A 20733-nucleotide genomic window follows, 5' to 3' on the forward strand; every position below is an offset into this window, starting at 1 on the left:
TTGTGTTATCAGTGATGCAAACTTGTTTTACCTTTTGTATAGTATTTTTTGAGTGACAACAAACTTTGTTTTAATCTATGATTTACGATTAGTAATTTGATATAAAGTTATTTTGACCACCACTTTGTATGAATAATTCGAAAGTTTATTTAATAATCACTTGCTTCTAGTTATCTCAGAGTGAGTCTTTCACTGTAGCCGGTAAATAACTAATTCTGTATGTTTTAGATTTTATTTGTCTAGTGTTTTATAAAATCTTTAAAGGAAAACTGATCAGTTAGCACCCCTTTTTTATGTTAATTTTGGATTTTTTTTTAACTTTCTCTCTAACTAAAAATGAAATTGTTTTCTTATACAACTGCATTTCTTCAGTATGTATTCATAGGTTTTAAGTTGACATTTAAAAAGGTAAAACTATTTCACCAGCAATTTTCTTAAAACTCATCCTACTGTTAATTTAGGTTAGCTGCATTAAGTGAGACTTACAATTTTTTAATAGTATTGTTTTTTTCAGCTTTTGCTATTCATTTTTTTTTAAACTGATTAAAAATATTTAAGAGATCTATACAAAACTATGCATTTTCATTTGTGCTTTTAATATAAGATTTTGATGAATATATTTCCATTTTAAAGCCTATATTTCAAACTTTATAAGGCTCTTTTAGAAAACTTTGAATAGACTTTTTTAAATAAAAATATTCTCTCCATAGGGTACCTGTAACTCCTCAAAATGCTTGAAGTGGTTATTTCCTGGAAGTATTGTCTTATAATTTTTGGAAAACAATTTTTTGAATTATGTGTTGATATTTCCATCTTTCTTTAATCATATTAATATTTATATATACCTGGTATGAAATAAAGATAATTCCCTGATTTTTAAATCATTTTGAATTATTGAATTCTGCTATAAATTTTGTTTCAAATTACCGTCATTCCTGACAAATTCATTTTAACATGCATGTTAAAGAAATCCTCTGCGTAGTGTAAATATTTGTTTGAGCCTTAATTGCAACAATGTGCAAAATTTTTTATTTGGTTGCAATGATCCAATTATCTATTTTTTCACCAATACATATTTTATTTCTCTTTTTCTTAAAAGTAGCCATTAAGCTATGAATGTCTTTTTGTTAATGATTATTATTTTTTCCCTTTTCTTTGGGCTAAAAATGTTAGATACGTATTGTTGAGAAATACGTAGCTTATATTCTTTTATAATTTTATTATATATTATGAAGTAAAACTTCTGTGATTTGCATCTTGGAACAAGAAAAAAGTGTTAAAATTGCAATGCTAAGGATCATTAATGGCTAAACTAGCTAATATGTTGATTTTTGATTAAATTTGTCTTATATCTTAAAGTTTATATCTTAGTAATAGAAAAAAGATAATGTTTTGCTTATTTCTTGTTTTTGCCAGCTTTCAATTGGTGAGCCATTTGAATTATTTGTAACAATTTTCGTTATAAATTTCTTCTTAAAAGAAAAAGAGTCCTTCTATGGCTACTTATTTACTATCAGTTACTAAATGCATTAGGAAGTTTCTACCACTCTAAAAACTCTCAAAGATTGTTACTTACCTTTATTTATTTGTTTATTTACTTGAGATCTGAAAAATGTAATGATTAAGCAAAATAAATTAATATTATTGCTAACATGCGATATGGCTAACAGAAGATCTTACTTTCAGAAATCTAGATTTTATTTAAAAAGTATCACTTAAAATCTTCTTGCACCAAGTTCTTCAATTGTAAGATAATCATTTTGTAAATTAATTAACTATGAATTATAATGATTAAATTGGATTTTCTTTTTCTATGCATCAGCTTTTAACCTTTTAAAAATAGTTGTTGATGAATGATGTTTCTGATCAAATACTCCACTTTAAAGACATTTGCTGATAGTAAGTTTAATGCTTTCTATAATTTCATCAAAGTATTATATGCATTCTCATGTAGATACTGTACATTATCTATACACTAGATGTACTTACTGTTGTGTGTGGAATTTTTATTTATTTAAGTTTTAAAGATATTCCTTAAACTCAATGACGACATTTGTAAAAGTATTCTAAAAGTTAAAAAATTTCTATTGTAGTATAATGAATTACTTTTTTTTTTAGAATCTATAACAATATTGTTTTAAAATTTTCATTATTATGACAATTGAAAATTTTAAGCTTTAGTTTGTCAAAATTTTGTTAAGAATTTTTCATGTTTCTATGATTAAGCATTAATTGTCATGTCCATTTCTTATCAGAATTTTTTTGTTCTCTTAATGTTTTAAAATAAAGTTTTTGTTTTTAATTTTTTTCTTCTTCTGGACCCATGATCAAGACTTAATATTTAAAATTATCTATTTGCAAAATAGTTTACAGAGCTAGTATATTTTTTTTGCATGATATGAATTACAGGTTTTATAAGTCACAAAACAATGAGTTACTGCTTAACTCAACAGTCCATCAAGGGTTATAGTAAATTTTCTTGCTTTAGGGCAATCTCCCATCCCTCATTAATTTTTCTGTTTTTTCGTCCCTTTAAATTTTACTAATAAAAAAGTATAAATTTGTGTCTTTAAAAAAATTGCAAATTTTCTTGAATCAAGCAATTTTTTTCACTTTATACATTATTCATAATTTATACTATTGAAATGAAAGGATTTATGCTTTGAATTTATCATCAATCTTTGTGTTGACAGTTGTTACAAAATAAAATATATACTTCTTCACAACACACACAAACACATTTTATTAATACCACAACAATATGATCTTCTCAAAATATATGCTATTTCAATTATAATTTTTTTCTTTATCCAAATTGAACTTATTCCATTTTTTATGACAGTGATTAAATGGTATAATATTCCACCAAGTATATGTATTACAAATACTTTGTATTTCTTCGTAAGAAAATTACTAGCATATCGTCTTTTTATATAATGTTGCACAAGCAATCTATCTTAGTTCATGCCACTGTATTACTTGCCTTCTTGGAGAATTTCTCATTGCATTCCAGTGATTCAGTATGTTCTTCTTGCCTGAGGAACCTATCACAACTTTTCCTATGCATACATCTTTATTTTTTTGCCTCTGTGTGTCAACTGGTTCATCCAAAGAAGTTGCAGGAATCGTGTTATAAACTGCAACCAATAAAACTATGTGATCTAGCTTTGTAAAGGGTACATCAAACATGAGCATCTCATTGAAAACCGGAAATTGAGATGAGGATCGACTTGAGGTTTTTCTTCTTTCAAAAATTTTTCCACCATAAATTGCCATCACTTGAACATAAAATGCTATTTAGAAGAAACAATATAATTAATATTAGTTTATTATATTAAATTTGTACTATGAAATGTTACGATTCATTCATGAAAATCTGCTACTTAAAACACTCTTAGGAATAAAATAAATTTATAACTTTTTTTTATCTCTTTCATCAAATTTATTTATTCTTTTGTCATAACATGAATGGGGAGTATCTTTCATTTTAATCCATTAATTGTAGTGTTGTAGTAGATAATAAATTTAATGAAATTTAGCTGTTAGAGTGTGTTAAAAAAAACTAGAAAGATAAGGAAAGGGCTAAATTTGATTACTTGGGTTAGTTTATAATTTCCCATGACACAATGTAAAATGCTGTTAAAAAAAACAATATAATTAACATTAGTATGCTATGTTAAATTTGTACTACAAAATATTTTACTATTTATTCCTTAAAATCTACTTAAAGCACTCATTGCAATAAAAAAAATTTATAACTATTTTGTCTTAAATTTCATTAAATTTATTATTTCTTTTGGCATAACATGAATGGGCAGTATCTTTTATTTTATCCTGTAATTGTATTGTGGGCCATGACTGACTGACTTAACTTTTGTGTAGGTAATAAATTTAACGAAATTCAGTTGGTAGAATGTATTACAAAACTACAAAGACAAAGAAAGTGCTGAATTCAATTTCATAAAAATAATTATCTTTAGTGGATATTTAAAGTTTTAAATATTGTTACTTTGGGTTGTTTATTACATGAAGTATAACTTATAATAAAATTTAAAAAAATGGACCTGAAAAATTCTAGTATGATAGCAACTGCTTATAATTTTGAGCTTTTTTTTATTAAACTCATGCACATCAAACTATAAAATGTTTTTTTTATTTACAATAGTTTTATAATAAATTTTTTTTTGCAATTTTCCTAATATTAGAGTAAACAAAGAAATAAAACTCTCATTCTGTAAATTGTTTAAAAAAAATCTTTTTAACTAGTATTTGTATAACAATATTTTTTTATTAAATATTATTTACAACTGTTTAACACATAACGGTGTGCCTCCTCATCAAATATTATTAAGGTTTGCTTTAAAACTGTGAAATTTGTGCTTGCACAGCTGCTAAAATTTCTTTACAAATTGTACTATAATTTTATAAAATCCATAAGTTTTGTTTAAAAAGTAATTTTATAAGAAGTTCATTAAAAAAGTATATTATCTAATTATTTTGCTTGAAAGATAATTTATTTAGATGGGTTTTGAACTATTTTTATGATGGAATTGTTTCGATCAGCTGAAGCTTAGTAAGCATAAATTTGAAATATTTTTCTGTTATTTTTTATAACTCGTTTTGCGAAACATTATATCAAGATGGAAAAGTTGTATCTTGAAACTCTTAATTAGTTGTACTGTCTAAAAAATTAAAGTAAAACACTTGATTCACTGTAAAAATGAGGTATTGAATGCACTTTTAGTCCAAGCAATAAATAGAAATTTGTTGAATGCTTCTAGGTTGAGCCTAATTTTTTATGACAAAAAGAATAAGACTACTTTTTTGAAGTAGGATAATAGATTTCCATGATAATTATAAACCTATTGATGTTAACTCTTTGATAATATAGAAATTTCTGCACTTTTTGTTATCAAAGTATTACTGCTAAGAATTGAGAATCTATCTGCTAGGAATAATGTTTGAGAATCATTTTAATAATATATTTGAGACATGAGATTAAAACTGAGATGAATAGAAGTTTTTAGTTTCAAAACTAGTTTTGCAAGTCATAAAGAATTTACTGGAAAGGTTTCCAATGGTATATTATTTGTGTGTGAACTGATTTTTATCCTTGTCAATTGTGCTAGTTTTAATTCCTTGTTATAATTAGTGAAATAAATTCAGAATAACTGGTACCCAAATTTTCAAAGATGTTAGATAATCTACTATAATATTTTTATAGTTATAAAATTGCAGCGTTTGAACAAACTTGAGCTAGTTCTAAAAGAGAGAGAACATTATTTGATTTTCAAATTATATTTGAAATTATTTTTCCTTGCTGTAAAAACCCAATTAGTTATAAACACATTTAGATTGACCAGACTAAAAGCTGTAAGAAATGATACTTAATGTATCATTCCAATGTTATAATACTATGAATAGAAAACAATAAAATTTAGACATTCTGTTTTTCATAACAGTTATAAAGCAATGCTATATGTTTTCAAGAAACAACTACTTAATTATTTTATAATATGATGCAAATAAAATTTTCTACTATAATGAAAATGTAAATGCATTATGTGTACAAAAAGTCCAATTAGCTCCTCAAGATAAGTAACTTTTAAATTGCTGTTATTTGAAAACATACAAATCTTGTAAATTTTTACAGATTTTAGTATGCATTGAGTTCCACAAGGGTTTCAATGATGCCGTTTTTGAAAATGTTCATTTAAGTTTAATAGTTCAATATACGAAAGTTATTAGGTCTTTACCAAAACTAAATCTCTTTTCCTATGGTAAGCATAGGATATTTTCTTAACTTATGTAGGTATGTTTTATTCTTCCATTTAGATATTTAAATTATGCTCACCTGCACCTTCACATTTTTCTGTTTGTTGTTTTAAATTATTTGCTTTGAGAACTGCAACTGTCATTCTTTCAGCTGTAGGAAGATAACAGAGTCCTAAAAGCAATTGTCCGTAAGTCTGTTAAAAAAAATAAATGAATAATTTTAATGTTGCAAGACATTACTATTAATTTCATCAAAGTTAATAATAATTTTCTTTAAAATTAATTTTTACAATTAATGATTGAAATCTAATCAATGTTACTTGGTATTTAAAAGAAAAATATGCAAGTTATCCGGAAAAGAAAAATTAAATGTATACAGGGTGTTTTATAATCGCCGTCCTATGTTTTTAAAATTCTTGCCAAAAATGAAGTTAAAAAAGATGTGTATGTATATCGAGAATTAGTATGTAAGCAAGAAACAAAACTGCTATAAAAAATACACCTTAAAAATAAAAAATTCTTTTACGCATTAAATGTTTAAATGTGAAAATTTTAAGACCATGATTAATAAATGGTAAACCAAGTGGAAAAATTACAGTTTAAAGCCAATTTATGATTTTTTCTATCTCCTCTCAAAGTTGACCTATGTGGTTCTTCATATCGTAATTGTGGTTTGTAATTCTCACCATTGAGTAATTTATTTAAAGTCAGATTTCTGAAATAAACTTTATTTCAGATTATTTTTATCAAAACTTCTTAATGCAGAAAACTACTTTAAACTTCAAGGATTAATGATGACAACTGGAAATGTTACAACTTTCTAAGGTGACATAATTTATAAAAATGCTACTTTTATTTACTTTAGTGGCAAGTAAAATTGAAATTTTCTTTTTTACTGCTTTAATTTTTTTTAGGTTTTGCCTTTCGTTTCTCTTGAATTTTCTCTCAACCTGTTTATTATTCTTACTGTAAAGTAATTGTAAAAAATCTGTGTTTTGAAATTTATTGAAGAGCTTCTTGTGTTACCTAACTTTTGGGACACGTTGCATTAATCAAACCATGTTTAGAACAAGGTTTTTATCAAGGAAAAGCATTTTTAAAGTTTATGAAAGAACCACTCTACATTTTTCCATAAAACTTAGATTTTTAAAAAAATCTGTTTTAGGTGAATTTAGACGTTTCCAAGCAGCCAAAAAACTAAAGGAAGAAAATATGTAAAAAATGTTTTATTCTTAATTTGTATAAAAATGACTTTTTGTAAAAATATGGTTAAAGGTTTTTGAAGATTTTGATGAAGTTATTTTGTAATAATGATATTATCATAAAATCTTTGTCTTATTTATTGTAAAATTTTAATTCTGAAGAAAATCGAATAAGGGAAATAGGACGACTAAAATAAGTAAGTAGAACCTGCTAAGTTCATATAAAAGTCACTTCTAAGAAGTTCAATTTTTCATCCCTCCATAATCTTTTAAGTCTTAACAATAATAAAACTTTTTTGAACTAATTCGATTTATTTAAACCTAAACTTAGTATATAAACTTCAAACTAAGTGTTCACCGATATTTTCGCAGACTGTTTTAAAAATTTTACTTTATCAATCAAAACTCTAATTAAATTTTCCTACAAGGCATTTCGGATAGCGGATGTCTCAAAAATAACCGAGGATTTGAAGAATCAATTAAAGAAAAACAAATGATGATTAAATTGTACGATTTGCTGCATTCTGCTTATGAAATTAGTTTATTTCTTCTCAAAAAGTTTCAATGATTACATAGTTCATTAACATACGGTGTTGCAAACTGAAATAACTATAAAACAATGCTTTCAAAATAATAACTATTTGTAGCAAAAACAGTGGCGTTATTTGAGGATAAATTTAACCAACGCTTTACCCCAAAAATTATTGTTTTAAAGTTTTCCTATCAGCAGTGCCATCTAGTGATGAGCTTTGCTATTAATTTTGAACCTTGAAGAGAATAAGTTAGTTCCTTTTGCAGAAAGCAGGAAACCGTACTCTTTATTTGTCCTTCCGTTTTTTTAATATATTTCTTAAAAAACTCGTCATTTCGAAATGAATTATTTTAGTATGTGTTATTAGTAGTATTAATTATTTTGATTTTTACAAATAACGAAAGAAAGTTAAGTTAAAAATACGAAATTCGTAACACATATACTCTTACAAAAAAGCTTATAATACAATCATACTCATTAGGTAAACATATACCAGTTAATTTGAACTTGTCTCTTACAAGATTAATTTCTCTTTCGCCCATTTTGTTAGTTTTAATCAAAATGTAACAAGCGGTTATAATTAGATTTTTGACTAATGAATGTTCTATCTCAGATTTACTCGAGATTTAAAAATCTGTATAGAGATGGATGTCTCTTTTAATCTAGATTCTAGAGTGAATCATTAATACAAGTATTTTAAAAGGGACCAAGCAAGAGTTGGGAATTAATCATATTCTCGTTATTTGATGAAAGGGCCTACATGCAATTAAAATACGTATTTTTCTCAAAGTATGAAACTTCTTGAGTGTTATGAATTATGTGCATTGGTTTAACAATGGACTACACAAAATTAAATGGAATTTGTTTCATTAAACGTCCTTTGCTTAGAGCTCCAATTTACATTGCTAGTATAATAATTCGAGCAGAGCTATATATCGTGAAATATTTTTAATTTTTTAGACATCGCGTTAACGATATTTTAAAAAGTGTTCTTCGGGAATACCATATCTTTAGAAAAAATTGTAAATGTTTGATAATTATCTATGACAATAAATATCCCCTGGATAATTATTGCCGGTGATAAATATCGAATACAATAATCTTGCAATTATTGATTAAATTAATTATTGAATGTCGTATTATCATTAGATTTAATAATACATGATAATTATCAATGACGTTAAATATCAGATGGAGGATGAAAATTATCGACGGCGATAAATACCAAGTACAATATTCTTGCGATTATTATTGATAACGATAATTATTAAATACGATAATATTGCGATTATTATTGATTATAATATTTATTAAATACGATATTATCATGAGAGTTAATAAATTTCATTTAAAAAAACAAAAATAGTGACCTTTGTAAATTAGTGAGGCCGGGATAGCCTGGTCGGTAGGGAGCTGGGCCCATGTCCGAGAGTTCGTGGGTTCGAACATCGCCGGCCAAAGACTCCCCGTGTAGTAAAGTGACTGATGCACGTTAAATCTGTCGAGTCGCAAAAGTCCTCCATGTTCCCATAACAAATCTATACCTCTGGGGGTACTGGATTGGAGATCAATTGTTCTCTGATTCAGGTCAAAAATTACGATCTGTGGATGGATGTATGAATGGGTGCGCCCTATAAACGAGTGCGACGTATGGTGTTGCAGAAGTCGAATTCTTGGCCATAGATGGCGCCACCTTGCCTAAATAGGCATACGTCAACAACAACATGAAAATTAGAAAAATGTCGAAATATATGGCTATACTTTTTTTTACGATTTATCATGTTATTACATTTCTGAAATCTCGCGCAGAATTAATATCCTATATCATAAAATCTTTTATAGCTTTCAAAAAAATATAAAATGGTTGTATTATACGTCTAATAATCAACCGTAGCTGTTATAATTAACTACCGTAAAATTATTTAATCATCAGTTAATAAACTTAAATTAACTGGATATAGTAGTTTTCCCGTCTCAAAAAAAAAAAAAGGAATCTTTTTTTAATTTTTGTTTGACGCAAAAAAAAAGAATTTTTTTAAAATTTTATTTGCAAGATGATTTTGAATTAATATAAAACTTTTCAAAAACAGCGAACTATATAAAATTTACTTTGTTTGAGCAAGTAAAACATAAGAGTTACTTCCCTTTAATTATCGTATATCCTGTTGTATAAGTCGACTCCCTATTTATGATTACGAGATAGCAAATTTCTGGCGTATAAGTCAATAGGTTGGCTCCCTATCTTTGATAACGAGATAGTAAATTTCTAGTAAGTCGAGTGTATAAGTCGACTATTATTCCTGTAGACGTTATGTGTCAAATGATATCAGACGCGTGGCGAAATGAGGTTTCAAATGTTATTATAAAATCTTTTAAAAAGGGAGTGATTTCTAATTTTTTCGTTGGGGTTGTTGACTATTTTTAGGAAACTCAGCAGAGGAGGATGAAATAGAATATCGATGTCGTTGTACAAAAGTTCCATTGCAGAGTGGGACTTTTCACAACGACACTGTTAACGTTATTGAATCCACCTCATAAGATGTTCTAGAATCTTTAAATTTGTAACTTTATGGTATGCTTTAAAAGTTTTCGTTGTACTATATATTTTTAAAATACTCTTGCACAAATTAACTGTTATTATTCTCAATTTTTTTTTCCTGAATGTAATTTAAAGTCTAAAAAAATACTTTCTGTGTAAAGAAAATATGATTAGAGAAAATGCAAAATTATTTGTATATTACATATTAAAAATGGTTTTTGACAGGGGTAAATTGATATTATTCATATATGTCTCATTCTTTATCATGCATCGATGAACCAGGATCAATGAATGTTCGTCTTTATTATCGGTGTCTTAGTCGACCCTCTGATTTTCGTTGAATTTTGAGAGTTTAAAGAGTCGACATATACGTGTATCATTATTTATAACCAAAATCTTCTATTATCTATGTTTAACTGAATTATGAATTAAAATTGAAAATTACACTGAGGAGCAAATTTTTTGTTATTGCATCTATACAAATACTTTATCATGCCTAATTCGGTTGTGGGGAATTCATATCTCAAATTATTAAAATTATTATTATTAAATTAGTATTAAAATTATTATCTTAAAGTTAGATTTTTTTCTTCTAAAAAATGACATTTTTAGTCTATTTTTTGCCAAAATGTGCACATTTAAAAACGTTATGTATAGAAGGAGGTCGCGTAAAAGTAAATAAAAACTTTTAGGGGAGTTAGGGCACATCATCAGGATTAAAACTGCTTAGGAACCCATGATCGGAAATGTCATGCGCGGTTTAAGATAATTTCCCTATTATGACCTGTTGCGAAGCACACAAATAAACTATTTATAATTAAAAGCGGCCACATTAGCATATAACGACATTTACGGGTTTCTATGCAGTTTTAATTCAGATGATGTAGTCTAACTTCCCTAAAAGCTTGTCGCATCATTTATGCGACTCCCCGCTGCATATAAAGTTTTTAAACTTGTACATTTCAGCAAAGAATAGACTATTAAAATGTAATTAAGAACAAACTATAGCCTAGAAAGCGAAATCGATTGTAGATTTGAAATCAGCGTGATACGAAAGTATCTAAGATCTGTTAAAAAATTTTTTTCAGCAGAAAACAAGAAAGAAAATTGTTCCTCAGTGTTATTCACTACTAAGTTGGAAGGATGACTCAGGGGATAGAGCGTTCGCCTTTCAATGAGGTGAACCGGGGTTCGATCCCGGCGATGGCTGGTCGATACGAATTCTGCTTGCACCGACCACAGTGCTGACGTGAAATATCCTCAGTGGTAGATGGATCATGGGTTAAAGTCCCCTTGCCGTCAGGCTAACCGTGAGAGGTTTAAGTGGTTTTTCTCACCGTGTAACGCAAATGCGGGTTAGTTCCATCAAAAAGTCCTCCATGAAGGCAAATTTCTCCCAATACTTGATCCAGGAGTTCCCTTGTCTTCCGGATTGGATTCGAAATTACAAGGCTACGGAGTTGAACATAAGAAGTTACAAACCCAAAAATTGGGTCAGCTGTTCAACAACGGTTATAATATTAAGTTGAAAGAAGGACTATTAAAACGGATTTGACTTACTTAAAAGACGATTGATATACATAAATTTTACATAAAGCCATTAACCCCTTCCTTCTCGCTCCCGTGAAAATGACGGGGTGAGGTTTCGCCCTCTATTTCTCGCTTCCGTGATATTGACGGGCTGGAGTGTTTAGTAGTAACGCGCCAATAAGATAAATCTAATTCATTTCTTTTCCCCGGAAAAAATTTTATTTCTCATTTTACACACCTGTTGGCAGTGCCAGTATATTTTTAAGGTAATTGTAGACAGTTAGTTNTACAAATACAAAAGCCAAAAAAATAGGCACTTTTATGACCATTTTCTTGAAAATTTCCCGATCGTTAAGGGGCTAAAGAAATAAGATATAAAAAAACTCATTTAATATACTTACAACTTTTGACTCTTGAAGTTTAAGATTGAGATCCATTTCTTTGGATGGCTCTTGTGAAAGATAGGAAGCGATATCTTTCAAATTAAAACTAACTTCCCCAAGAATTGTATCATTTGCCAATTTATCTTGATCCCATGCTTCCAGTTTCAAAGTACATTTCTTCAAACCATTGTTTTCCATCGGGAAGAAAAACGATTCATTGAAAACTGGATGCTGGCTTTTTTTTACCACCGTCGAGTAAAATTGATGAAGAGGTATTGGACCAGATTTGCGTCTTTTCTTTTTGTTGAATCCTTTCTGGTCATAAAGACTTATAATGAAATAAGGATTGCACCGTCCACCATATAATCTGTGTTGCAGTTCTCCTGCTTCCTACAATGAAAAAACTAATTATTTATATGATTCGTGGTATCAATAGAGTAAAAGAATATGATCAATTCTTTTTTTCTACTACGGAAAATAATAGACTTTGATTTAAATTTCAATTACTTCTTTAGTTTTTTTAGAGTAGCTAATTTTCATGTTGTAATAAGCTCACCAGACAAAAAAATATAGTCACTCCTTGTTTTATCTCGAGAAGTATAATTTAAGTAATAGTGATGTAATAAATCAAAATGATAGGAAGTAACAGACCAATTCAAATTGTGGAACACCTCTTATATTGCGCGTTTTTCTTATTATGCATTTGTGCTATCAAATACGCAGCTTCTAGAAAAGACGTAATCACTTTTGATCTAATGATTAGGTTTTCATTTACAAAGACAACCTTGATGACTTCTTATGTTTGTTTTTCTTAGTATGGATTTGTGCTATCAAATCTGCAGCTAGTGACTTAAGATGGATAAGACGTACAGCTTGATAATGCGTACAGTTGGATAATGCGTACAGTTGGATAATGCGTACAGATGGATTAGACGTAATTACTTTTGATCTTATGATTGGATTTTCATTTACGAAGACTAAATCTTGATGGTTTTTTGTAATTGGATTTTCTTATTATGGATTTGTGCTATCAAATTTGCGGCTGGATTAGTCAAACAACTGGATAATACGTACGGATAGATAAGACATAATTACTTTTAATATAATGATTGGATTTTCATTGACTCAATCTTGATGGTTCAAGAGCCAAACCTTAAATTTGCTAATTTTTTATTGCAGACGATATTTTAAGTTACAAAATCAGTCACAAAAACACACTTTCTCTTAAAAAACATGCTTTATTTTAACAGATTTGGATTTGTGTCCCTCAAAATACCGAAAGTAGTCATACACTGGAAGATAGTTAAGAGAGGACTGCGTTTGAAAGTTCGGATATATTATATTAATTTCGTTTTTTACGTGCATCGCCATCTGTAGTATAATTTTTAAATTTTTATTTCTCAAGACCAATTTTTTTTGGATTTTGTCATTCAAAATTTTGTAGTTGAAAATTGTTTAAAAATTTGTATACCTTGCAATTCTTTTTTTTATTTTTTATTATTCTTAAATTAAATTATAAAAATGATAAATAATTACAAAATAACTGTCTGCAAAAAACGTATTGATTCGTTTCATTAGCTCCGAAGATAGATATAGAAAAATACGCAAAAGTTTAACGCGGAAGGTTTGTTGACATTAAGGGACCCAAACTTTCGACAGCCCCCTCATGAAACAACCATATTTTCCAGATTGCGGCTAGCTTCTCCTCATATTTTAATTATCAAAAGTCTAAATATGTCTAAAGAAATGTTTGTTTATTCAGAAAAAGTACGTTTTTGAGTCTGATGTCATAGATTAATTAATAGTTAAAAATATTTAATTAGCATATATTAAGGTTATCCTTCGAATCATAATGATTGGCACTTAGTTCAAGGAAATTCGATCGTTAAAACAAAAGTTATTCGATTTGTTATCTTTTTGCGGCTCACTTTACCCGCAATAGTCCCGATACAATCACTTTTCTGTTTGAAATTAATGGTTCGCGCTTTATTACCATTTTTAATTTCATAAATTAGAAACTTCCTTAATTATAGTATATAACGATAAGGTAATTTAAGATTTTAAGAAAATAGTTTAAATTTAAAAACATTTAAATAAAAATACTTCCTGAAAATAGAAAAGCGTTCCCTATTATTCGAACTAAATATTCTTAATATATAAACTTTTAATCTCTCTAGAAAATTTAATTAGTGCATTCCTTTTACCAAACATTAATCTTCAGTACTATCAGCTAAAGAATCTTATTTTCCACGTTTCATCGACGATGATGGCAAAAAAATTAACGGTGTTAAAATAAAAGTGCAAAAAGAAAATGATAAAATTTAGATAAAATTACAACATTCCGTAAGGATGGTGCTGGAAGAGAAGTTTCAAGACATTACAAGTGCATTGAAAACTAATCCAGGAGAGTCATATTTAGCTAAATATTCTATTATATTTAACTAAAATATTTCTCAGAGCAAAGAAAACAAAGTTTTATAAGGTAATTTTTTTATGAAATCTTTATAAAGTTATAAAATGAACCTTTTTACGGTCGGCGATTTTTTTTATTTACGGCAAAGCTTAAACTGCACGCTTAAGAAAATGGACAAAACTTGAAATGCTCGTTTGTAAAATCGAACGTAACTCCAAGTGCGGGTTTAAGAAAATGGTCATACCTATTTAAGAAAATGAACTTATCATTTGATTCCAAATTTTTAAACTAATGTTATGGTTATTGTATTTTAAAAGAATATGCTAGTGAATAAGAATTATTCGTAATGTTTAAAAAATATCTTATTGATTTGGTACACGGCTTTTTTTTTATTAAAAAATTTTTTCATTGTCAAACATTGAAATGGCACATTTTGTAATATGTATCAGTTTATTAGCGTCTTATTATGTCTAGAATATTAACACGAATTGTGTGTTATATTTCGATTCATTAGTACGAATTTCCTGCTGTGTCTAGATTCAATTACACGAATTTCGTGCTGCGTCTAGATTCAATTACACGAATTTCGTGATGTGTCTAGATTCAGTTACACGAATTTCGTGTTGCGTCCAGATTCAATTACACGAATTTCGTGCTGTGTCTAGATTCAATTACACGAATTTCGTGCTGTGTCAAGATTCAATTACACGAATTTCTTGCTGCGTCTAGATTCAATTACACGAATTTCGAGCTGTGTCTAAATTCAATTACACGAATTTCGTGCTGTGTCTAGATTCAATTACACGAATTTCGTGCTATGTCTAGATTCAATTGCACGAATTTTAGCCGCGTCTAAAGTTTCTAAGTTGTCAAGTTTACAAATGCATTAAAGTAAAGGTATTAAAAGTTTAAAAAGTATTGAAGGTGTATCGACGGTGTATTGAAGCTGTATTGATGGTGTATCAAAAGTGTATCGACTTCATGTTATTGTAGGTATTTTTTTCCTGCTATTAAATAATTCACCTATTATAATTAAGACTGTATAGGATAATATGGGATGCAGTTTAGTAGAACATAAAAATAAATAATGCTTTCGACAAAACTATTTTTACTCGGAAAACGATAAATCACTCTCTTCCACTGTTGAGGACAACTTCCGTGGCATTTGAGTTTGCCGAAGAAGCATTTTGAATAAGAATCAACTACATTTCTAGAAGGGACGCTTCAACCATTTTACAGTCACCTTAGTTGTACAAGAACGAAATTAAAGATGATCAAAACGATAGCAAAACACAGTTATCCGTTATTGTGAAGTTGGTTTAAGAGGGAAAGCCATCGTGATTGAATTAAAAAAAAAAGCTTATTTTTATAAATTTATAATTCACACCCTAAAAATATTTTATGCGTTTCGTAATCATCACTCTTAATATATACTTTTAGAATCCTTTTATTAACATAAAAATCTCACCATGGATCGCAATTAATATTTAAATGCTAGAGTCGTGGTGGCTCAGGGGATAGAGAGTTCGCCTTCCTATGAGGGGAACCGGGTTCGAATCCCAGCGATGGTTGGTCAATATGAATTTCGCTCCCAGCTCGAACCGACCTCAGTGTTGACATAAAATATCCTCAGTTTTAGACCGATCATGGGTTTGATTCCCCCTGCCATCAAGCTAACCGTGGGAGTTTCACTTGCTTTTCCTCTCCATGTAACGCAAATGCGGATTAGTTCCTTCAGAAACTCCTCGCAAAGTAGATTTCTCCCAATACTCGATCCAGGAGTTACCTTGTCTTCCGGATTGGGTTCAAAATTACAAGGCTTTGGAGTTGAACATTAGTATTTGTAAACCCAAAAATTGGGTCAGCTGCTCATTGACAGTAAGAAAATAATATTTAAATGAAGAAAAACTAAAACGCTATCAGAATCTAAGGAATCACTACTGAGAAAGTGGAACGGAAAATATAAAGACCAGTTTTATTGTCAGAGGAAGCAAAGGGGAATTGAAAGGCGGTTGTTCCAAACATCTCCAAGTTTTAGAAGACAATCAAATTGGTTTTCATGTTTTTCATCTCGATTTTACTTGATTTTATTATTAATCATTAAATTTTCATAAATGATTAATTTCTCTATTGATCGTATATGTTTCTTCCTTGCTGAAACATTAATTTGCATGCGATCCTATTGTGACACTTTATTTATTAACACTAGAAAGGCGGAAAATTAGTATATGCCTACATTGCCTAAAAGCAGTCAAAATTACAGGATTGTAAATGCGTAAATAAATTTGCTTAAAATTAATTTTAAAATTTTTTTTTACATTATTTACAGTTATATAGCAAGTTATTAGCAAATATTAACAATAAAAAAATTATATGTTGTACAAAAAGTCATGAAATTCTAAGAAATTGTGTCATTATATACATCATTGTTTTTCTAATTGAAATTAAAAAGCAGTCAAAATTAATACTTTGGACAATTTAGTGTTAAGTAAAAATGAATTTCAAAGCAGTACTTTCCTTCCGATTTCTTAAAGTTTCAGTATTAAAGCAAATTTTAAAAATAAATTTATACTTATTGAAACATTTAATACTTTTCAATATGTGTATTCATGAACATTTATATTATGAGTAATAGCGACAGACAAAGACTAGAAAAAATATGAATAAAGCTGAGAATTTTGCTCTTAAGTTTTAAAGCATTTTTAATTTGCTGTTTAAAGTGTGATTTTAACTTTAAAATATAATTTTTAAATTATTATTTAAGTAGAGAACTATTCAGATTTTAAATGAACGTAGAAGTCAAGGTGCATTCCTAGAATGCTAACATGCAAAACGTGATCAGCACATGTAAAGGATTTCGCGATTAGCCCTTTAAGTGATTATTGACTTTTACATCAGAATTTTGATTAACGCCCTCTGAAATATTGAAAGCAGCTGTTAGGTCAAAGGTATGTATGTAGAAAAATCTGAGATATGTGTGCACGCAGAGGTTTCGTGTATTACAATTGTAATTTAAATAAACAGCAGCTCACTTTAACAGTTGCCTTCGACAAATAAGAATACACCCATACCTGAAATTTAGGTTTCAGTTCCATCTTATACGCTAATTAAAGTAAAAATAGCATAAATCAAATTAATAAAGCAAATCAAAACAATCCGTAAAGGCCGGGATAGCNTTTTCTCTCCTGAAAGGTAGATCAAAACGTGCGATTTCTTTATATCTACATTAAGGAAAGCGACGAAATAAATTTAAATTCCAATTATTTTAAATTCCATTCGTCTCAGAACAAAATACTAGAATTTTTAAAGTCATAGAATTTCAGTAATAAAAAATTTCTTTACTCTTTCTACAAACCTCTCTTTATACGTAAATTATGAAAATAGCTACGAAATAATTTGAACTTTCAATTATTTTAAATTCCATTCGTTTCAAAACAAAATTAGTAATTCATAATTCATAGTTTCATAATTTATTTGTAAATTATGACAATAGCTACGAAAGAATGTGAAATTCCAATTATTTTAAATTTCATTCGTTTCAAAACAAAATTAGTATGTATTAATAACAAAATGCAAAAATGTTTAAAGTCATAGAATTTCACTCATTAAAACATTCTTTACTCTTTCTTCAAACCACTCTTTATATGTAAATTAAGTAGAAAAGAATTTGAAATTCCAATTATTTCAAATTCCATTCGTTTCAGAACAAAATTAGGACGTATTAGTAACAAAATACTAGAATTCTTAAAGCCATAGAATTTCACTCATTAAAACATTCTTTACTCTTTCTTCAAACCACTCTTTATACGTAAATTAAGCAGAAAAGATTTTGAAATTCCAATTATTTCAAATTCCATTCGTTTCAAAACAGAATTAGTATGTATTAGTAGCAAAATACAAGAATTCTTAACGCCATAGAATTTAACTCGTAAAAACATTGCATTGAAATTAGTTCAGATACTATTCCCAAAAGAAAGGAATTTTGAAACTGTATCGACTCGTAATTTCAATCCTTTATGTGAGAACATTAACGAAGAAATTGAAGCATCATAAATCGATTCTTATTTACAGTTTTAAAAGAAGTCGTCAAAATGGCAACAGACGGCTTTCCGAGTGTATAAACTTCCGGCTCTCAATGGCTTTGGAGAAGGGCAATTTAAAACTTGGCTGTAACTCGAGCGTTACAGTATGGAGACAATGCAAATAATTTTATGTGTAATAATTTTAAAACTTTTATTCAGCGCGCTAGAATTATTGCAAATACATCGAGATTGAAAAATCTAAATCGATTCGGTGAAGATACTAAAAAAATGAAAACTGTTCATATCATTCCGATTGCTAATGGTCTAAATGTTTCTAAAAATTCACTTAACTAGAATTAAAAGAAAGGTTTAGTTTTCAATATTTTTAAAAGAAATGCTTCGCCGATTAAATTTTGATAAATGAGAATTACAGTTTAAAAAATAAGCTAAAAATATCTTAAATACAAGCAAAAAATGAAGCTATAGTCACTTCGGTAGATTTTTTTTGCTAAGTAGGTTTTTTAATATTGACTATTTAATGTCGACGGACATTAATAGTCGAATGTATGGTCGAATGTATGATGATCAGGGAGCTGATATGTCAGAATGGTTCCGGGTTCGAATGGCGTTTCGGGCATGGATGAAATTTCTCACTCTCTCTTTGTTCCATCAACTTTGTCAAATGTTGCTGCCAAATGTGGAATCCATAAAGAGAAAAAAACTGAATATTTTAAAATATCAAATGTCAGTATGTTTATATATCCTGCAGTGGACTGATCGTTAAGACACGGTTCCCAGCAGATCACCGAAGTCAAGCATTACTAGCTGCGGTCAGTGTGCGGGTGGGTGACCACTTCTATCAGCCTGCGTAGGGACCGAGGGTGTGCGGTATTGGTCCTCGTTAAACTGTTCTACCGTAAAGTGCTCGACTTCGCGTGCAGGTCGTCGGGCTACCGAAGCGGGGGTGCCATCCCCTCTGCAGAGGATCAAAATTGTGATGGCATGTCTTCGGATCATCCTCGGGGATGTTTCCCAGACCGTCGCCAATAGCCCATTGTGTAGTTCTAGTGTGACGTAAATGAACAACAACAACAGTATGTTTATGATGCATAATTATTATGATACATATAAGTATTAAAAGATGCATCATAAATATATATTTATAATGAAATCTTTAAGAAACAGTTTACAACTCCCTCACAAAATAATCATTAAATATGTTGGCGGTATAGTTTTTCGTTGGTTTATGGTTTAGACATTGCGTAGATTGCACGTTTGAGAAAATTGACAAAACTTGAAACGGGTGATTGAAAAATAAACAAATCTCGAAATACATCGCTCTGGGCTACAATAGTGGCACAACTCAAAAAACACGAGTTTTGGACTAAGAACAGGTGTAAATGGGAAAATACACATTCTTTCAGCAGCAATACTTGCACAACTGATATTTCAACTTGAAGGTAATCTTCGTTTAAGCGAACGACAGCATTTCTTATGCATTTTGCTTAGCAATGAAAACTTTAAACCCACTTATCTCAAAACTTGATTTTTTGAGTTGTGTTGCTAGCACATGAGCGACATATTTTAATTGTTAAAATTTTAATACAACTAAATTTTATTACAAGTGCGTTATTCTTGAAAAAGACATGCACTAAACTAGCCCGATTTTTTAAGCACCAATACTGATTATTATTCACTAATTGTCTTTTTTAAATAAACTATTCACAAAAGTAATTTTAGTAGAATGATTGCCAACCAATGAGTTGATCCAGGATTCGAAACCAGCGATGGCTGGTCGATATGAATTCTGCTCCTGGTTAGCTCCGACCACAGGGCGGTACTTAAACTGTCCTCAGTGGTAGAGGGATCGTGGGTTGTAATTCTTTGCTGTTGGTCTAATCTTGAGAGGTGTTCGTGATTTTCCTCTCTATGTAAATCAAACGTGGGTTAGTTTCATCAAAAAGTTCTCCACGAAGTCTCCTAGTTTGTCCCAATGATTCAGGAATTTCCTTGTCTTCTGGATTGGGTTCAAAATTAAAGGGAAACAGGGTTGAAAATTGATAATCGAAAATTCAAAAGTGGGTCGGCTGTTATAAAATGGTTATAAAATGGAAAACCGGAAAAACGGGCCGGTTATAAAATGGAATAAAATATCCATTTTCTTAAGTAACTGCGTTTTTCGAAATGCGCTGGTTGAGTAATTTTATCAAGGGCGTACTTCAAGCCGTGGGTTCCACGCAATTTTTTTAAGCAGTTTTCATTAAAACTTTGAATTTTTTGTAAAAAGATTTAAAAATTTACAAAAGTTAAAAATTTTCGTTTGTAAACTTTAAAAAT

The 20733-nt window shown here is 29.2% G+C and overlaps 2 protein-coding genes across 5 annotated transcripts in view; one reads left to right on the top strand and one right to left on the bottom strand.

Moving 5' to 3' along the window:
- LOC107452615 (mitochondrial import inner membrane translocase subunit Tim10 B) overlaps positions 1-2302 on the top strand; it is a 70368-nt gene extending 68066 nt beyond the window's left edge. For all 4 annotated transcript variants that reach the window (XM_043040928.1, XM_016069157.2, XM_043040930.2 and 1 more), the window contains exon 4: positions 711-2302. In XM_043040928.1, coding sequence (XP_042896862.1) covers positions 711-738 — 28 coding nt within the window. In that variant the 3' untranslated portion in view covers positions 739-2302. The remainder of the gene's footprint in view (positions 1-710) is intronic.
- Positions 2303-2716: 414 nt separating this feature from the next.
- The window catches only part of LOC107452609 (synaptotagmin-C), a gene marked incomplete in the record, with an annotated part of 69067 nt that continues 51050 nt past the window's right edge, over positions 2717-20733 (bottom strand). The window contains 3 exon segments of the mRNA XM_016069137.3: positions 2717-3293; positions 5855-5969; positions 11980-12351. Of these exon segments, the coding sequence (XP_015924623.2) occupies positions 2953-3293; positions 5855-5969; positions 11980-12351 (828 nt within the window).

The sequence above is a fragment of the Parasteatoda tepidariorum genome, chromosome X2 (genome assembly GCF_043381705.1).
Source record: "Parasteatoda tepidariorum isolate YZ-2023 chromosome X2, CAS_Ptep_4.0, whole genome shotgun sequence".
NCBI classification, from domain to species: domain Eukaryota; kingdom Metazoa; phylum Arthropoda; class Arachnida; order Araneae; family Theridiidae; genus Parasteatoda; species Parasteatoda tepidariorum.